This window comes from Leucopleurus acutus (assembly GCF_964270905.1).
Source record: "Leucopleurus acutus genome assembly, chromosome: 20".
Lineage (NCBI taxonomy): Eukaryota > Metazoa > Chordata > Mammalia > Artiodactyla > Delphinidae > Leucopleurus > Leucopleurus acutus.
This window is the reverse complement of record NC_139162.1, coordinates 10,267,408-10,284,238: the sequence shown is the minus strand read 5'-3', so window position 1 is coordinate 10,284,238 and position 16,831 is coordinate 10,267,408. Positions and strand designations below refer to the sequence as shown.

Here is a 16,831-nt window from a genome sequence, read left to right as displayed (position 1 = left end):
GCCTCCCCACCCACTTCCCATTCATTCACTCATTCATTCACTCATTCATTCATTGCGTTTCTCCTGGGCCGGCTCTCCAGGGATGAGCGTGCAGGATCTTCTTGGACCCGGCTGGTGAAGTATCTCCGAGGCGTCTGGGCTCTACACTGCCACGTGCAGCCTTTCCTTTGTGCTGTCCCAGAGGAGCCTGCCTCTTTCTGCACCTGGTGTCCTGTCACCAAATACTATCTACTTTCTTAGACTTGGTGTACTCTCTGCCCCAGGAAGTGGGGCAACAGGAGAAATAATCCTACCTTGAGGGTGAATAGTTGTTGGGTGTTTAAAATCTGATAGACTAAAATCTTGCCTCCTTTTTTTTTTTTTTTTCCCTCTGAAAAGGAACGTTGGTCTCTCAAAGCCAATTTGAGGACAGAATTCTGGGAAATGAAAAGCAGGTATAAGAGTCCTCGGGAAGACCCTTTGGGATCTGGGTGACAGTGGATGTGATGAATGTATGTGGATTTGGGAACCAGCCAACGTGGGTTGAACCCAGGGTTTCCATTTTCTAGTGGTGTACACCTCAGTTTCTTGTAAATGGGACTAAAATGAAAATAAAAGCACTCTCTACCTCACAAGATATTGTGGCAATTAATGAAATGATGTATATAAAAACATCGAGGGCTTCCCTGGTGGCGCAGTGGTTGAGAGTCCGCCTGCCGATGAAGGGGACACGGGTTCATGCCCCGATCCGGGAGGATCCCACATGACGCGGAGCGGCTGGCCCGTGAGCCATGGCCGCTGAGCCTGCGTGTCTGGAGCCTGTGCTCCGCAACGGGGGAGGCCACAACAGTGAGAGGCCCGCGTACCGCAAAAACAACAACAACAACAACAAATGTTTAAGTATAAAAGCAATATATGTTAATTGTAGAAAAGTTAGAAAGTACAGATATGCATAAAGAATAAAAATGTCAGCATATTCATAAAATTATCAACCAGAGATAATCATCGTTAAGAACTTCCTTGCTATTTCCACATCTTCTTAATACCAAGTACATATGTATATGCAGAGGCATCACTCATCTGGATGCTGCTTCAACCTGCTTCAAATATTCTTCCATTGATAGTATTTTCAAAAGTCCCATGGTTTTCAATTGTATGGCTATGGGAGAGAATCTCTTATCATGACTCTTGTAGAAGTTGAGATTTCCAGGTCTGTGGTATTATAATTAACGCTGCAGTGAAAATGCTTAGAGCGGAAATATTTGCATATGTCTTTAATAATTTTCTTAAAATATCTTTCTAAAAAGGGAATTGCTGAATCAAAAGTTTACATCTTCTAAAGGCTTTTGTTTCACGTGCACTAATTCCCCTCTCAAGTGTCTGTACCACTTTACACCCCCAAAAACACTCCATGCGGATACTTTGCCCTATACCTAAAGTCACACCGGCTTGCGGCATTCAAAGACACACACACACACACACACACACACACACACACTTCTCACACACTTTTCATGTTTACTGGCAAAAGAAAGGAAGTCAGCATTTAAATTTGTATTTAAATTAAACGCTTCCAGCTTACTAATTGGAACAATCTTAAATAAATCACTGCCCTTTCTAGATTGTCTGTCTTGGGCCTTTTCCATGAATAGGGATGGGCGTCTCACTTGAGCTGTGTTTATCTGAAAAATGACTTTCATTTCTGAGCATATGCCTTTCTATGAAATCCCAAGTTAATACCCAGATGCCCAAAAACACAGATGGAAAAATCTTGGATAGTTTATGCAGCCCATCTGTTTCCAGTACTCTTCTTAGGGGAATAATTTTATTTTTACATAATTAGAGAAAGTTGGTAAAGTAAACTTACCTGGGACCCTAGAATGTCTTATCAAAAATAATAAAACCTTCATTTTTCCCCCCACAGAAGTTCTGGTGTGTTAACTGAAGTCACCCAAAGCTGCTGCTCAAGGGGTCTTGATTAGTAGATTTCCTCTGAGTTTTATTTCCAGGGCAAAGACTGGAAAGCCAAGTTACCCTTGAATGTTTTCCTTAAGCACTTTTTCCTCTAGAACATTCAGTATTCTTATAAATACTTTGGTCCATCTTGGTTTTATACCATGGTTCTTTCTTCAAACCATAGCTGAGTTTCCCTGGGCTTCAAAACACCTTTTCTTAGACCCTCTTCCCACACCAAGTGGCATTCTTCTCTGCTCTACCCTAGAAATTGCACTTCTCAAAACAGCAAGTGCTAAATGGCTCCTGCTAACTCAATGCCCCAACCTATTCATGTTTAAGAGCTTAAAACCTAATATAAACTCTTTCCTCCCCCCGCCCCGACCCCGCTTGACACCTCTTTCCCTTCCTTTAGTCAATGCCTATAATTACCCACAAAGAAAGAAATAAGACATAACCCTTGCCTTCTAGGATGAGAGGTAGTTACAGGTGCAGAATTAAGACTACCTTGCCCTCATGTACTGAGCACTTCCCATTTCTCTATTTTGGGAACTTTAAAACATTTTTTTTAAATTCGACCACTTTGATAATCTTTTGGGATAACTTTTAGTGGACGGTGACCAGCTCACCTAGTTTTTCTGTAGCCTCTTTAAATGTGACATACTAATAAGAAAAAAAACAAAAACAAACTGTAGTGGACACTAGTCACCTTCTTTTGGCTACACAGAGTCTGAACTTTCTTGCTATGTCTGGGGAATACCCCAGCCTTGAACCTTGGAGGTAGGAAACCCCGAATCCCACTCTAGAACCTGATGACACCAGATGTCTGCTTTGCCAGCTTCCTTCCCAATGAGGGTGCAGGCTCATGGTCCAATCTCCACTCGTCAGATTCATACCCAAACTGGGCTTTGAAGCAAGGTAGCAGAGAACTGATTCTGAGGATGGCTGGCTGGAGCGATGGCAGCAAAGTCAAGCTTTGAGCAGCAACAGGGCGATGGTGCAGCAGTGGCACCCGATGCCTGCCGCTGGTGGTGGTGGCACAAGCAAAGGGGTCCCGTATTTACCACAAATGGCAAGAGCCGTGTCCTCACGAGACAGGTTCCGTGGCCTGATTTCAGCGGGGGTCGCGGCTGCTTCCCGAATTCCATGATTCTACAGCCTCCCCAGGGACCCTGTGAGCTGCCCAACACCCTCCAATTAGGTCCTTTCCTTTACAAGTTAACTCAGTTTCAAGTAATAACCTTGACTGATAAAAGGCCAATACAAAATAATGCACTTATGTCCTGTGAAGACCAGATGACCTCATAGCTGCAGGGCTGACTTTTTGTAGCAGCTGGAATTTAGAAAAGTTGGGGGGAAATCTAGTTATCACAAGATGTAACTGGAATTCTGGATTTAGAACAACATGCTCCTTGGACGTCAGGATCACACTTGCATTACAAAGCTTGGCTTTATCTGACCAAACCACACCACCCGTCACACAGAGTTATTATTGTAAATTTGATCTGTATGGCTTTTTACTGCTTAAAGATATAATATGTAAGCATGTTTGGCTTTTAAGTAGTTGTTTATAAGAGCTATAAGCATAAGGATATTATAGTTGGCTTGCATTCTTGTAAGTGGTAGGATGACAATAATTTAAATCAATATGCTACTGCAGCTGCCAGCACTGCCCACCCCTCTGCCCTTAACACTTAGCTCTGCACTCCTACAGCTGCTAGCAGCGAACACCTGCTACTCTCTGCCTCAGGGCTTTTGCTGTGGGACCCTGCTTGGCCTGAAGGCAGGGCAGGTCAGCAGTTCTGAAAAGTTAATGCTTCTGAAAGCACCTCTCAACAAACTACTCAAGGGGAATTCCTGGTGGATAAATACCCTAGCTTCCTCAATGACCATTTGGAACAACTCAAAAGCATGTTCTACACTGCCTTCTATAATTCCCGGGGCGGGGGTGGGGGGTGGGGGGTGGGGGTGGGGTGGGGGGGGGAGATGAGGCCCAGGTGCCACTTGATTGAAAAGGTACACATTTCCTGTTTGCTCTCAATCCCTAACTCTCCCACTCCATTACCAGTGTTTCCTGGGATCTCCTCCCAAATAAACTGCTTGGACCAAATCCTAGTCTCAGGGTCTGCTTTAGGGGAAACCATAACCAAGACACCTGCACAGCAGCCAGCATTGTGCCTTGACCTGCATTTCAAGTGTGTTAGGGACCGGCAGGTTCACTCATACACCTGCCATACAATTAGATTGATTTCCCAACTCAGTAGGCTAAGGAGACAGGAAGTTATTGGAAGAGTGATTGCCACCCAGAGAAGGGGCAGATGTAGCAGGTTTGGTGCAGTTCCTCTGGCCCCCAGAACCCTTAACAAGGGCACAGCTGCTGATATCATCTGCACTGCGTGGAAGTTTCGCTTTGCCACTGCTCGCGTATCCTCAGGTTCACACCATCATTCCAGAAGAACCAGCCCTAACAATCTACACACGTTGCTGTTAAAGCAAACGTTGCAAACACTTGGCTCTCCTGGTTCCTGAAACTCACCATCACCAAAGGTACAACCTCCTCTCTCGGGATCATGGGGAAAAGGGTCAGGGCCCAGGAGTCCCGCGACAATATCCCTGCCTCTACCTCTGCATGATCTCAGAAAGCCCTTTCTCCCTAGTAATTTATCTCCTTGAGAAACCCTGCAGCGTGTCGGGGGAAGGAGGAATGATGCCACACGAGGGCAGCCTGTGTAGTGGGTGACTCAGTGCCTGGAGATGGGGTCAGAGTTGACATTAGCAATAATGTGCTGGGTGTATTATTGGAAACTCCAGGCTTCATTACCTTCATTTACTCACTGTCCCAACCCCCAGCCATCACTGCTTATCCTGGTCAAAGCATCTACCCCACTCCACGCACCTCATCCTGCAGCCTGCCTCAATTCCACTGAGGGCATGATTGAATTAGATCCTTAAGATAAGAACGAGAAAACTTTGTTCTTCATAACCAACTGGATAAGCAGGCTCGTGCGATGCCAAAACTCAAAATCAATATCTGAAAGACTGTATTTGGAAAGGCACTGGCATATTAGATTAAAGCATGTCCTTTGATTTTTGCCTTAAAAAAATATGAACGGTCTCTACAACAAAATTGCCCAGGATGATTCAGTAGCTTCTAAAATCAGCTTCCAATTTATTCAAGTGTATGGAGTGAGACCTGCAGGAAACAGGCTTCTGAACTCATCAAAAGGACAAACAGTTTTCCAGGTTGGAAACATTCCCCCAGTGTGTGTTGTCATTTCAGTAGCTGTCATTTCTGATCAATGTCATCTCTGCAGAGACAGCCCGTGTGCCAGGCCACCGCCAACCTTGATAACTGATGTGAGCTCAGCCCCTGGGCTGGAAAGTTCCTTGAGCATCAATAAGTCCAAATATCTTCTTTTACCACGTGGAACAAGGACATTTCCAAGGTCACACCGGCGGCAAGTCAAAACCATGGACTTCCTCGCTTGCAGGATCTAAGGATTCATGGCTTAGAGCAGGATTTCTCGACTTTAGCAATATTGACGTGAGGGGCTGACTAACTCTTTGTTGCGGTGGCAGTTCTGTGCCTCGTAGGATGTTCAGCAGCATCCCTACCCTCCACCCGTTAGATGTCTGTAGCACCACTTGTGACAAACAAAAATGTCTAGACGTTGCCAAATGTTCCCGGGGGGGCCCAAATCACCCTGTCTGAGAATGCCTAGCTTAGAGCAAACATTGCGAGTTGCTGCCACATAGGCTAAATATAGCTCTCAGATAAGTTTTTTTCATCCTATGTAATATTTGTCAGGATTTTTTAAGTTGGGGAGATTTCACATAAAAATCCAGACTTCGGGCTTCTCTTGAACATTTGGAAGGCCTGGCAACACTAAGCACACGTCCTCACGTGGCAATGACAGACTGAAGTTGAGTTTAGAAGGGCCATCTGCACCCCGGTTTGCCACAGTCTCCACTGCTCCCTATTGTGCCCCCCATCAGACCCACTTTATCTGTTTCATAATCTTTCTGGGTCCCAGTTTAGTGTTTAAGGCTTCTCTAAACTGTTTGTACTTTTCTGTTCTCTCAAGCACGCCTCTCAGCTCACTGAGGGCATGTCGTGCTATTTTCTCTTTCTCTTTCCTCTACAGTGGCTATCCCTGAGCAGCCACTCACGAAACACTTATCCATTGATTTGTCTAGAGCATCTTCTCCCAAAAGACATCCTGCAGAATGCTAGTCTTCAAGGGAAAAAGGCTGGAAGTCAAGCAATTTTGGGTGAAGCTGCGTTCAGTATCTCCATTTAGAGAATCAAAAGATTTGCGTGTCTCTAAAATGACCTACATTAAAGAAAAAGGCTTAACTGCACTACAGAGACACAAGAAAATTTAATAACAGAACTCCCTTTTACCCTAGCATCAACCAATATCCCCAGAAACTACTGTGTCATTGAATAAACTTTGTAAAAGGCTGGATTGGAACTCTCTACTTTATGAATTAAACACAGTTATTGAAATATTAAGTGCGATGACAAAGGCAGCTACAAAGCACTAACATATATATATATATATATATATATATATATATATATATATATATACACTAACATATAAAGAGTATTTCTTCTAAGCATAGACATTTATTTGGATTACTTCTTTAAAATTTCCCCCACATGACTTCCCTGGTGGCGCAGTGGTTGAGAATCTGCCTGCTAATGCAGGGGACACGGGTTCGAGCCCTGGTCTGGGAGGATCCCACATGCCACAAAGCAACTAGGCCCGTGAGCCACAACTACTGAGCCTGCGTGTTTGGAGCCTGTGCTCTGCAACATGAGAGGCCGCGAGAGTGAGAGGCCCGCGCACTGCGATGAAGGGTGGCCCCCGCTTGCCACAACTAGAGAAAGCCCTCGCACAGAAACGAAGACCCAACACTGCCAAAATAAATAAATAAACTCCTACCCCCAACATAAAAAAAAAGAACAAAATAAAAGATATCTGTAACTTAAAAAAAAAATTCCTCCACAAATCTGTAAAATTGGTGTGATCAATACCCATATCTTACAGAGTAGAAAATAAAGCAACAGAAAAGGAATTAGCCCAGATTTCACAGCTAGGAAGAGTTCAAGCCAGGACTGGAACACAGACCATCCAATCCCAGAGCCTATGCACCTATTCTCTATCTGCACTGTACTGCCTCCCTAGGACATTGTGCCATGTTGTTTATGTGTCTGTCTCCCTCTCAGGACATGTACCAAGCCTTACCCATGAAGGAAGCAGAGAGGAAATTACTGTCCATTCATCAACGGCTTTGTGTGGGAAATAATACTTGGAAGGATTTGGCATGGTATCTCACATAGTTTTCACATCCTGAAAATTAGGTCTTCTGATCCTTATTTAATGTGGGCAACTCTCTCAATCTCTTGGAGCCTAGAAGCCACATAGCTAGTAAACAGAAAACTGGGATACGAACAAGTTCTGGAAACAAGGTATGTGTTCCTTCCACTTTGCTTATTGCCTAGTAAGAATACAGGAACTGGATGGATGGGTGGATGGATAGACTGATGGATGGTTGGATGGATGGATGGATGGATGGATGGATGGATGGATGAATGGATGGATAGATGGATGGATGGATGGATGGATGGATGGATGGATGGATGAATGGATGGTGGATGGATAGATTGATGGATGGATGGATGGATGGATGGATGAATGGATGGTGGATGGATAGATTGATGGATGGCTGGTTGGCTGGATGGTGGATGGATAGATTGATGGATGGTTGGATGGATGGATGGATGGATGGATGGTGGATGGATAGATTGATGGACGGATGGATGGATGGATGGATGACAGATGGATATTCTTTCTTGCCCACTTACTTTGTGTAAAGCACCCCACTAAACTCTGTGAAGAGGAGAGGCATACTAAAAGGAAAAGGGTAGGATGCTTGCTCCTGAAGAGATTTTCCCTATTTCCTGGGGTTTGATACTTCTAACCTCAGAACAGGAAAGGCAAAATGTGCCCTTCCCATATTGAGTATTTTCAGTTTACATTGAGATCTTGTAGCTTCACACAGTCACCACTCTTAGAAAGCCCCAACCATCTGGGCCAATCAAATAACGATGGAAACAAAACTCTGAGGGGAATCAGCTCTTAGCCCAAACCAGAGACATCAGGAAAATAAGAGACTGAGTTAGCTGGAGGGTTAATTCATCCTGATTTGTAGTATGATGTTCTCAGCTTGTAAGAAAATGAATGGTTGGGATGGGGTCGGGGAGGGAATTCTCCCCCTTTCGGGTTTCTCTTGGACTCCATCTGAGGAGTAAATGCTTGTTTGCTTCTGAACCTAAATTTTTCATCCCTATCACATTACCATTATTCACAATGATCTATAGCAAAGTACTCTGGGAAAAACAGAGCTCTCTGCAGCATTTGAAAGAAGCAGATGGCATCATTGCAGTGATGATGCATACGAGAAATCATTTATCAAGGGAAAATACTTGATAAAATTCAGAGGGAGGGGTAAAATAAATCACTCAAAAATTACCTTTTAGCATGAACAAGGCTTCAAAAACATAAGCTACTTGATTGAAATTTTTTACTCACTCCTGTGCAGTATACTGTTCTCCTCACTTGGCCAATCATGTGTACCAAATACTACTGACCGATAAGACCACGTCTCCAGGGATAACAGCTACTTACGGATAAAAGAATAAGAGCAGGTGAAATGTTTCTAATTGTAGTCATACGTGACTGGGCTCGTAAAGAGCTAAATGGTCTTCAGTGTCTCATGACTGGCATCTTTCGGTTATGGAAAGAGAATTAAGTCTTCTTGTTAACTTTCATTATAAAATGACAGTCAAACTCCTTTGAAGAGAAAAATCCAAAAGGGTGAAAAGCTCTCTTAAAGGAGTTGTTGAGAGCACAGGATTGAGTCACATGATTGAGATCCTTGGATAATGTTGCACTTTCAGATGTTATGAGGATTAACCTCCATTCTCCACAATATCATTCATTTATTAAAAGCCCTTCAGAGACATCTCTATATACCACATCCCAAGATTATCTTTCCTATACCCCATCAATTATCGAACCCTGACTCTCACCTCCAGCATTGTCACTTAACTAAGAAAAAACGACATTTCCCAGTTTCCTTAGAAGCAGGATATGGCCATGTGACTAGGCTCTGGCCAATAAGAGGTAAGTAGATGTAAATATTTTGGTGGTCTCCTCAAGTTTCCTTAAAAAGAAAGATGTGGGCCTTTCTCTCCCATCCCACATGTCTCGTTCCTGCTACCTGGGACATGGGTGTGAGGGCTGTATCTTGAACCATGAGAATGCGGGCCAATCCTTCATCTAGATGAAGTACAGAGCTGGAAGGAACATTGATCTCGATGACGTTGTGGAGACACCATACCATTCTTAAGTGTATTCTACTTTCTTTAAGCTCCTTCTTATTTGGGGGTTTTGTTATTCATAGCTGAACCTAATACTTTATCATCACTTTCATAGTGACGCCTTCTCTGACCTTCCAGACAGCACATTCTACTCCTTCTTTACAGTGCCTACCATACTAGGATTTTTTTGGTTTCATATATAGAGCAGTGATTGTTTTTGTTCCACGTACACCTTCTTGGAACTCACCATTGCCGTGCACAATGACCCAATGTCTTTAAATCAAGACACCTGCAACTCTTTCAGGATAGCTTGGTCTAACTGCCAATTCCAAAACAATCCATATACAGGGCAGATCAGAAAGGGTAGATGGTTAGCAACCCCCAGAAAGAGCCCTCGACCAACAGGACTGGAGGATGGATAGGAGTTGACGGATACTCCATTTAACTTGCTTCTTGATGAGGAGACCTCTGAGGTGTGTTCTACACTGTCATCTAGAGTTCCCCAGCAGGATTTAACCTGAGTTAATGACAGTGATAACCTGCTAGATAATGTGCCTTGGACTGACTTCTTTCCCTTCCCTATATCAATTCCACAGATGCCTACTTCCTAGAATCACCACTCAAATAAGCCATTTGTACTCAAATATTTGAATTAGGAAAGATTTGCTTCTGGGGAACCCAACCTAATCCAATATACTTCTCCTTAGTTAGAATGCTAGCTCCATTGGGACTGAGAATGTTTGTCTTATTCACCATTCTATCTCCAGTACTTAGCAATAGTACAAGGTCAGCACTCAAAAGGTGATGAACGGATATCAGTTCATTTTTTTTCCCTCTGACACATCTAGAGTTAACCATCTATGACTGGTCCTACGATATATAAATAGGAACTTTATTCTACCACCTTCAGGATGGGCTGCACACCTATCCAGTACTTCTCTGAAGATAATGCTGTATTTGTGTCAATCATGCTTCATTACCTTTTAAATTACATCAACCCAAACTATAAGAAATTATAGCATACATCCTTGAATATGAGTTCTTGGATTTTACTGAAATCTTTCAGTGGCCATCAACTACTAACCGTTCTTCATTACTGACCTTCTAAATTTTTCTCCTTCCTCTCAACCTATTCTATGGAAATTCTGAAACATATAACAGCTTATAAAACCATAGGCATTAGGCATAGTGGTTAAGAATCCACACTTTAGAGTCAACTGACTCCCACTTCAAATCCCAGCTTGCCACAGACTAAGTAGGTAACCTCAGGAAAGTTACTCAGTTTCTATTAAATTTTCTCCTGTGTAAAATAAGGATCATAGTACCTATGGCACAGGATTATTTTTTAGATTAAACAATGTATTATAATAAATGACTCTAACTGTATTGAGGAAAATACAATAGAATAAATCTTACTGAAGGATATAGTTTCAGACATTGACCGTTTGCTCCAGGTAACCTATTTCTCTGGAAAGTTACTGAACCATTCCAAGTTATTTAGAAAACCATTCTGAAATCATACTAAGATAGTTTCCCATATATTCTTGCTCAAAGATCTCACGTTTTTTGTGTGACACTGCCCTAAGTTGGTTCATACCTTGAGCAGTTCCTATTTTGACTGTCTATACTCCTCCCACGGGGACACACACCTGTTCCCACGTCATATACAAGCTAATAGAACTGAGTTGTAATACGATATTTCACCAGCAGTGGCTGCTGTGTGACACTGCCCTACAATGTAAGATATTTCACCACTGAAGCTCTAAATGAGCTAATGCCCAGGGAATCAATTTTATAAATTGAAAATAGATTTATTGTGCTTATTTGGAGAGATGCCTTGCCGTATGGCACTTGTCATATTCCACCAGAGAGGAGAAGATTTGGGAATACTTAATGATCCAAATGGTGGTATATAAGACGCAGAGGAAGGTATTCCTCCCCAAGCAGCACAGATTGTGGTGTGTTTCCTCTTAGTTGTTGTCACAATCAGCTGGAAACTAATTATAATCTGGGGTTTGTAAACAGCCAGAAGATTCCCTTGGAGGAAGTAATTATATTCCTTTTAACATACTATAAGGCAAACACTTTCTCTTCAACATGCAGTGTGCTGAGTGCAAAGTAGATTAACTTACTGTTGCTAAACGAAACCCCTCAGAATCGAGGCAAGGGATCTTAGTGGGACAGAAATATTAGGAGGCCAATAAAGGGGAAAAGAACACCAAAAATGCCATGGAGTATTACCAATCAGGGGAAGGACTCATTTGACCCACCCAAATAAACATGCATGGTGACATGTCAAGAGCACCCATTTGGTGTCAGTTGTGTATCACACCACAGTTGTTGTGTTCCTTTGAGCAGGATAATTCACCATGTTAAGACTCGGTTTCGTCTTCTGTAAAGTAGGAATAATGATGCTTACCTAATAAGGTTATTCTGAGAATCAAATCACAAAACATACCTAAAGTGTCTAGAAGAGTAGTCACCCCCAAAACAATACCACACCTTGCAGATGTTGTCAGCGCCAAGCCCATATCCCCTCTGAACTCACCATTCCCTGTCTAAGGTGATGGCTTCTTACTGAGAGCATCCTGACTGGGGCATCTCAGCCCAGGTACCTGGAGCAGGCTGGAAGTGCCAGGGAGTTAACACTTCCAGGAACAGCCTTTAGCTGTTCAATCAGCAGAAAACTTAGTTTAAAAATACCCATTTCCTTACTCCTTGGGAGGGATAACACTAAGGCTTGTTCCACACTGTCTCTGGGTTTGAGCCCCATTTGTCCCCGTGGTAACACACCCTATGTTGGTTTCTAGTGCTTCCCTGCTCATTTTCTGCCTTCCTGATGGGAGCTTCCTGGGATTACCTCCAAAATAAACCACTGGCACTCAAATTCTTGTTTCAGGGACTTCCCTGGTGGTGCAGTGGTTAAGAATCCGCCTGCCAATGCAGGGGACACAGGTTCGAGCCCTGGTCCGGGAAGATCCCACATGCCGCGGAGCAACTAAGCCCATGTGCCACAACTACTGAAGCTGCGCCTAGAGCCCGCGAGCCACTGCTACTGAGCCCTCACACTGCAATTACTGAAGCCCGCACACCTAGAGCCTGTGCTCGGCAACAGGAGAAGCCACTGCAATGAGAAGCACACACACCGCAATGAAGAGTAGCCCCCGCTCGCCGCAACCAGAGAAAGCCCATGCATAGCAGCGAAGACCCAATGCAGCCAAAATTAAATAAATAAATTTATGAAAAAACAATTTTTGTTTCAGGGTAGAATCCAGCCTCAACGTTATATCTCACAATGCCAACAGGCTTAATAATTTGGACAATTGGGTTTACCATAAAATGTTTAATTCACTAGCCAAGCCTTCAGCTTCCTTTTAATCTCCTCTCTTCCACCCCACAGCCATTGCCCCAGCTGAGCCTCTTATTTACTGATTGATTTATTGATTTTTGTCTGTCTAGTCTCTAACTGATCTCCACGCTTCTAGTAACTGTATCCTCTAAACCATCACCCCCTTTCTGCCAAAGTTGTTATCCTGAAATGCAGTCTGGTGATGCCATTCCCTTGTTTTTGTGTTTTAAGCCTTCAGTGATGCCCATTGCCTCCATGATTATGTCTTAAATTTTATAACACAGGTTGTAAAACTCCTCAAAAGCTGGTGCCTACCAACCTTTCAGCCTAGTCTCCAGTGACTGCCAAACAGAGCCAATGCTCAGCTCACGTAGAATAAGGCAGTGTCTTCCCAAAAGTCCTATCGCCTGTCACCTTGCTATGTGTTTGAAGGTGCTTGAGACCACCCGCCTGAGGAATCTGGCTCATCTTCAAGGTCTGGCTCAAGTCCCCTGCTCTCTGAGGTCTTCTTCAACTGTACCCTCCTCTGGGTAGCATCTGCATTCACAAACTCATTCATTCATTCAACAAGCATTTTTCTGAGTATATTCTACAATGTACCAATCACGTGCTAACCTCCCGGAGAAACCATGCTGGATAAATGCAGAAATAGCTCCTGCTCACATGAAGACCACAGCTGGAAAAGGGAAAGACATTAACAGGTAATCATATAAAAGTTTGTTACAAACTGTCATGAGAGTTTACCATACAGGACAGCCAACGTACCCTGGGGTTGGGGAGCTTCTCACTAGGAATGGGTGCTTGAGTTGAGAGTGAACTAAGAATTAACACAAGGAGGTGGGACATACATTCCAGGCTTGGGGACAACAGCGGGTAGGAGGGAACCTAATACTCTTTTTGAGGACTAGAAGGCCAGGGCATTAAAGCAGAGAGGCCGAGGGAGAAGAGGCACTGACACTATTCATTGTGTCCTGTCGATTTGTTGACTGTGTCCTCCCTGCCTCACACTCTGAGAATGAGCTCCTCTAAGGTAAGGACCATGAGTTATCGAAAGTCGTGTCCAGCCCAGCATTTAGCACAATGCAAATAAACGAAATTAATGCACCCATTTTATGGATGAGGAAGCTGAGGCTCGAAAGACTGAATGAGTCATCCAAGATCCCAAGGCTGGCTGTGGTTGCACAGTAACTAGAATATACACCTATCATTCCTCAACTGCATCTTTCCTTAAACTGCCGTAAGGCAATCCCCCATCTTTTTTCCTTAAAAAAAAAAATCTAAGATTTTCCCGTGAGCTCTTTTTCAAAGGCCTCGATAACAAAAGACAAAAAGCCAGTTATTGCTGCGCGTGGGCACGCACACACGTGTGTGTGTGTGTGTGTGTGTGTACACGACTGTGTTGCGGAGGGGTGCACACTGATCTGATCTTCTGGGGGGGGGGGAGGTCAAATCAAGAACAGGACCGCTTTCTGGTACTGAATTCTTTTTGTAGCCTCTTTAACGGCCCCAAATGATGCGGGTAGTGAGAATTAGCCATCGGAAGATGCTCCTGGCGATGCTGTAAAGAGCATCCGCGATAACTCTGGAGGTCCTGAGTGCGAAGACCCCGGATATGGACTCCTGGGGCAGCGAGAGGGATTTCTAGTTTCCAGCTTCCACAACCTCTCCTCTCTTCTAGCTGGGACTGATGGTTTGGGAAAAAGCACCATTTCCAGTCTATCCCGCCCGCTCCCGCTTGTCGGTGGGAGAGGAGGCAATCTCGGGGCGGGGAGGCGTCCTCCAGACTCAGACATTCATCTCTGTCCATTTCAAGGCGCCCAACCTGCACCGTATATAATGAAGTATTGCGCCCACAGCGGAGGACAAGGCGTCCTCTCTGCATGTTTAACTCAGGAGTTTGGGGCAAATCTGGACTCTGGGTCTACGATCAAGAGCTTGATTTGACACTGGTTGAGAAACTGGAGTTGAGGCTTTGATCGGGCAGGGAAGAGCGGTGGGGAGCGAGGCGGGGCGGACAGTGGCGCGGCTCTTGGGAGGATTACGGCGGAGGCTGTGGACCGCGGCGCTGCTCGCAGAGGCTGCAGCCATTGCACCGCTGAGCATCCCACATTCAACAGGAGGAACCCGCGGGAGAAGAGCCCCGAGCCCCCCGCGCCTCAGCCGCTGCAGCCCGTGCGCCCCGCGCCCGCGCGCGCCATGGCCAAGGAAGGCGTGGAGAAAGCGGAGGAGACGGAGCAAATGATCGAGAAGGAGGCAGTCAAGGAGCCGGCGGAGGGCGGCGGCGGCTCTCACCGCCTCGGGGACGCCCAGGAGATGCGCGCCGTGGTGCTGGCCGGCTTCGGGGGGCTCAACAAGCTGCGGGTCACCAGGAAGGCCATGCCCGAACCGCAGGACGGCGAGCTCAAGATCCGCGTCAAAGCCTGGTCCAGTATCCGCGCCTTTCTCTTTTTCTCTCTTTGCGCGCTCAGTGCTCCGGGGAGCAGGTGGGGGGAGAGCCTCCGTGGACACCCCTCTCCGCGCCCTCACCCGGGTCTCAGAGCCTCCCCGAGGCCCTGGGCCAGCTGATGCTGGGGAGGATGTTGAGAGGCGGCCCTCGCCCTCCCCGAGCCGGATCTAGGGGTGACCGGAGGAGCCTGTGAGAGGGGAAGGGTCGATGTGGCGCCCAGCGCTCAGGGTCTGGAAGATTGCGCCGCGGGAGCTCTCCGTGGGGTAGGACAGCTCAGCTGCCAGGAGAGGGGGTTTGACGATAACATGCTTAAAAAATAACCGTCGGCTTACTGTGTACGAGCTTTCGTTTTTTAGAGTTTTATGTGTGCGATCTTATTTAATACTTCCTGGGACCCAGTGAGTTAGGTACCATCATTGTCCCCCATTACAGGTGCGGCAACCAGGGCTCGGAGAGTGATTTGCCCAAGATCATTCGGCCGCCACTAAGTGGCATGGCCAGGATTTGATACTGGACCTTTTCAGCCTCTACGCTATTGTCCTGGTGGGGCTGGGGACGAAGTGCGGGGCTGGGGAAATGCGTCCTTCCTCCTCACAGCTGCACACTCCCGTCCTTGCGGTCTGATATGGGCAAAGGAACTGGGAAGCATCCTAGGTACCTAGCATCTCAGCCCCGTGAGGCCTGAGGCCAAGACTGCTACTTCATCCCCCCTCTTTCCCCACAGGCATCTTCTGTGTTTCTCTGAAGAGGAAAAACACAAACAAACAAAACAACTGAATCTTCTCCTAACTCCTGCTGCCATCTCAGGAGGAGCTCAGCAATCTGAGTACCCTTCTATTCCCCATTCCTCCCCAGGGAACCTCAGACTGCCGCCTCCCTTCTCCCTTCCCCCTCCCCCCACCCCCCGAACCGGCTGGGATTCCTCCTGGAGTGTTTAAGCCTCTCTTGTGCTGTTACTATATGGTCATTTCCTTGGAATTCTGGGGAGGGAGGGCTCATCCCAGAGGGTTCACTGGACCACTACTCTTGAGTGAGATGGGCCCACTCCTTCCCATCGCGGTTTTTTAAAGCCCCCACCAGACACTGCTCCCTAAAAGGAGCAGCCAGCTCACCGGTTCCCAGGTGAGACCCCCAAACTCAGAATCTGGGAGCAATCTAGAGGCAAGAAAAAGGCAAAGGAGCTTCCCCTCCCCTTTGCCGCTTCGAGAGCAGACGCAGGTTTCATTCGCCAGACTGGAAGGAGGCTGGAGAGAGGCGGTCGCTGCTCTCTGGCTCACTCATCACATATGGGGCCGGTCATGTTTGACTCTAAACACAGGGGCCTCTCCCTGGGAAATTCAGGGCAGGGGACAAAGCTCTGGCCAACTGGGGGATCCTATACAGTTCTGTTCTGTTAACTCTTGCTGAACGAAGCTGGCTGACCCCAGAAGGCAGAGCTTACCTCTGCCCCGCTCACCAATAAATTCCCAGTGCCCAGCGCAGAGCTTGGCACCCAGTATATCCTGAATAAGCTCTTGCTGAATGACTAAGTTACTGCTGGATGAATGGATGGAGGAAAGACGCCTGGAGGGGGATTGTTGAGTCATTATTTTTCTTCACTTGCTGGTGGAAGAATGTCTATCTAGTAACATTAAAACTGTGTATTGATCATTCTCCTTCCTAAACCACCTATCAAAAATACTGTGTGTGTGTGTGTGTAATTTATGACCCT

At 45.7% G+C, this 16,831-nt stretch overlaps 1 protein-coding gene across 1 annotated transcript in view; it reads left to right on the top strand.

Annotated features, from left to right (window-relative positions):
- Positions 1-14,870: 14,870 nt before the first annotated feature.
- Positions 14,871-16,831, top strand: part of VAT1L (vesicle amine transport 1 like) — a gene marked incomplete at both ends in the record, with an annotated part of 145,323 nt that continues 143,362 nt past the window's right edge. The window contains one exon of the mRNA XM_082862511.1: positions 14,871-15,097. Coding sequence (XP_082718637.1) covers positions 14,871-15,097 — 227 coding nt within the window. The remainder of the gene's footprint in view (positions 15,098-16,831) is intronic.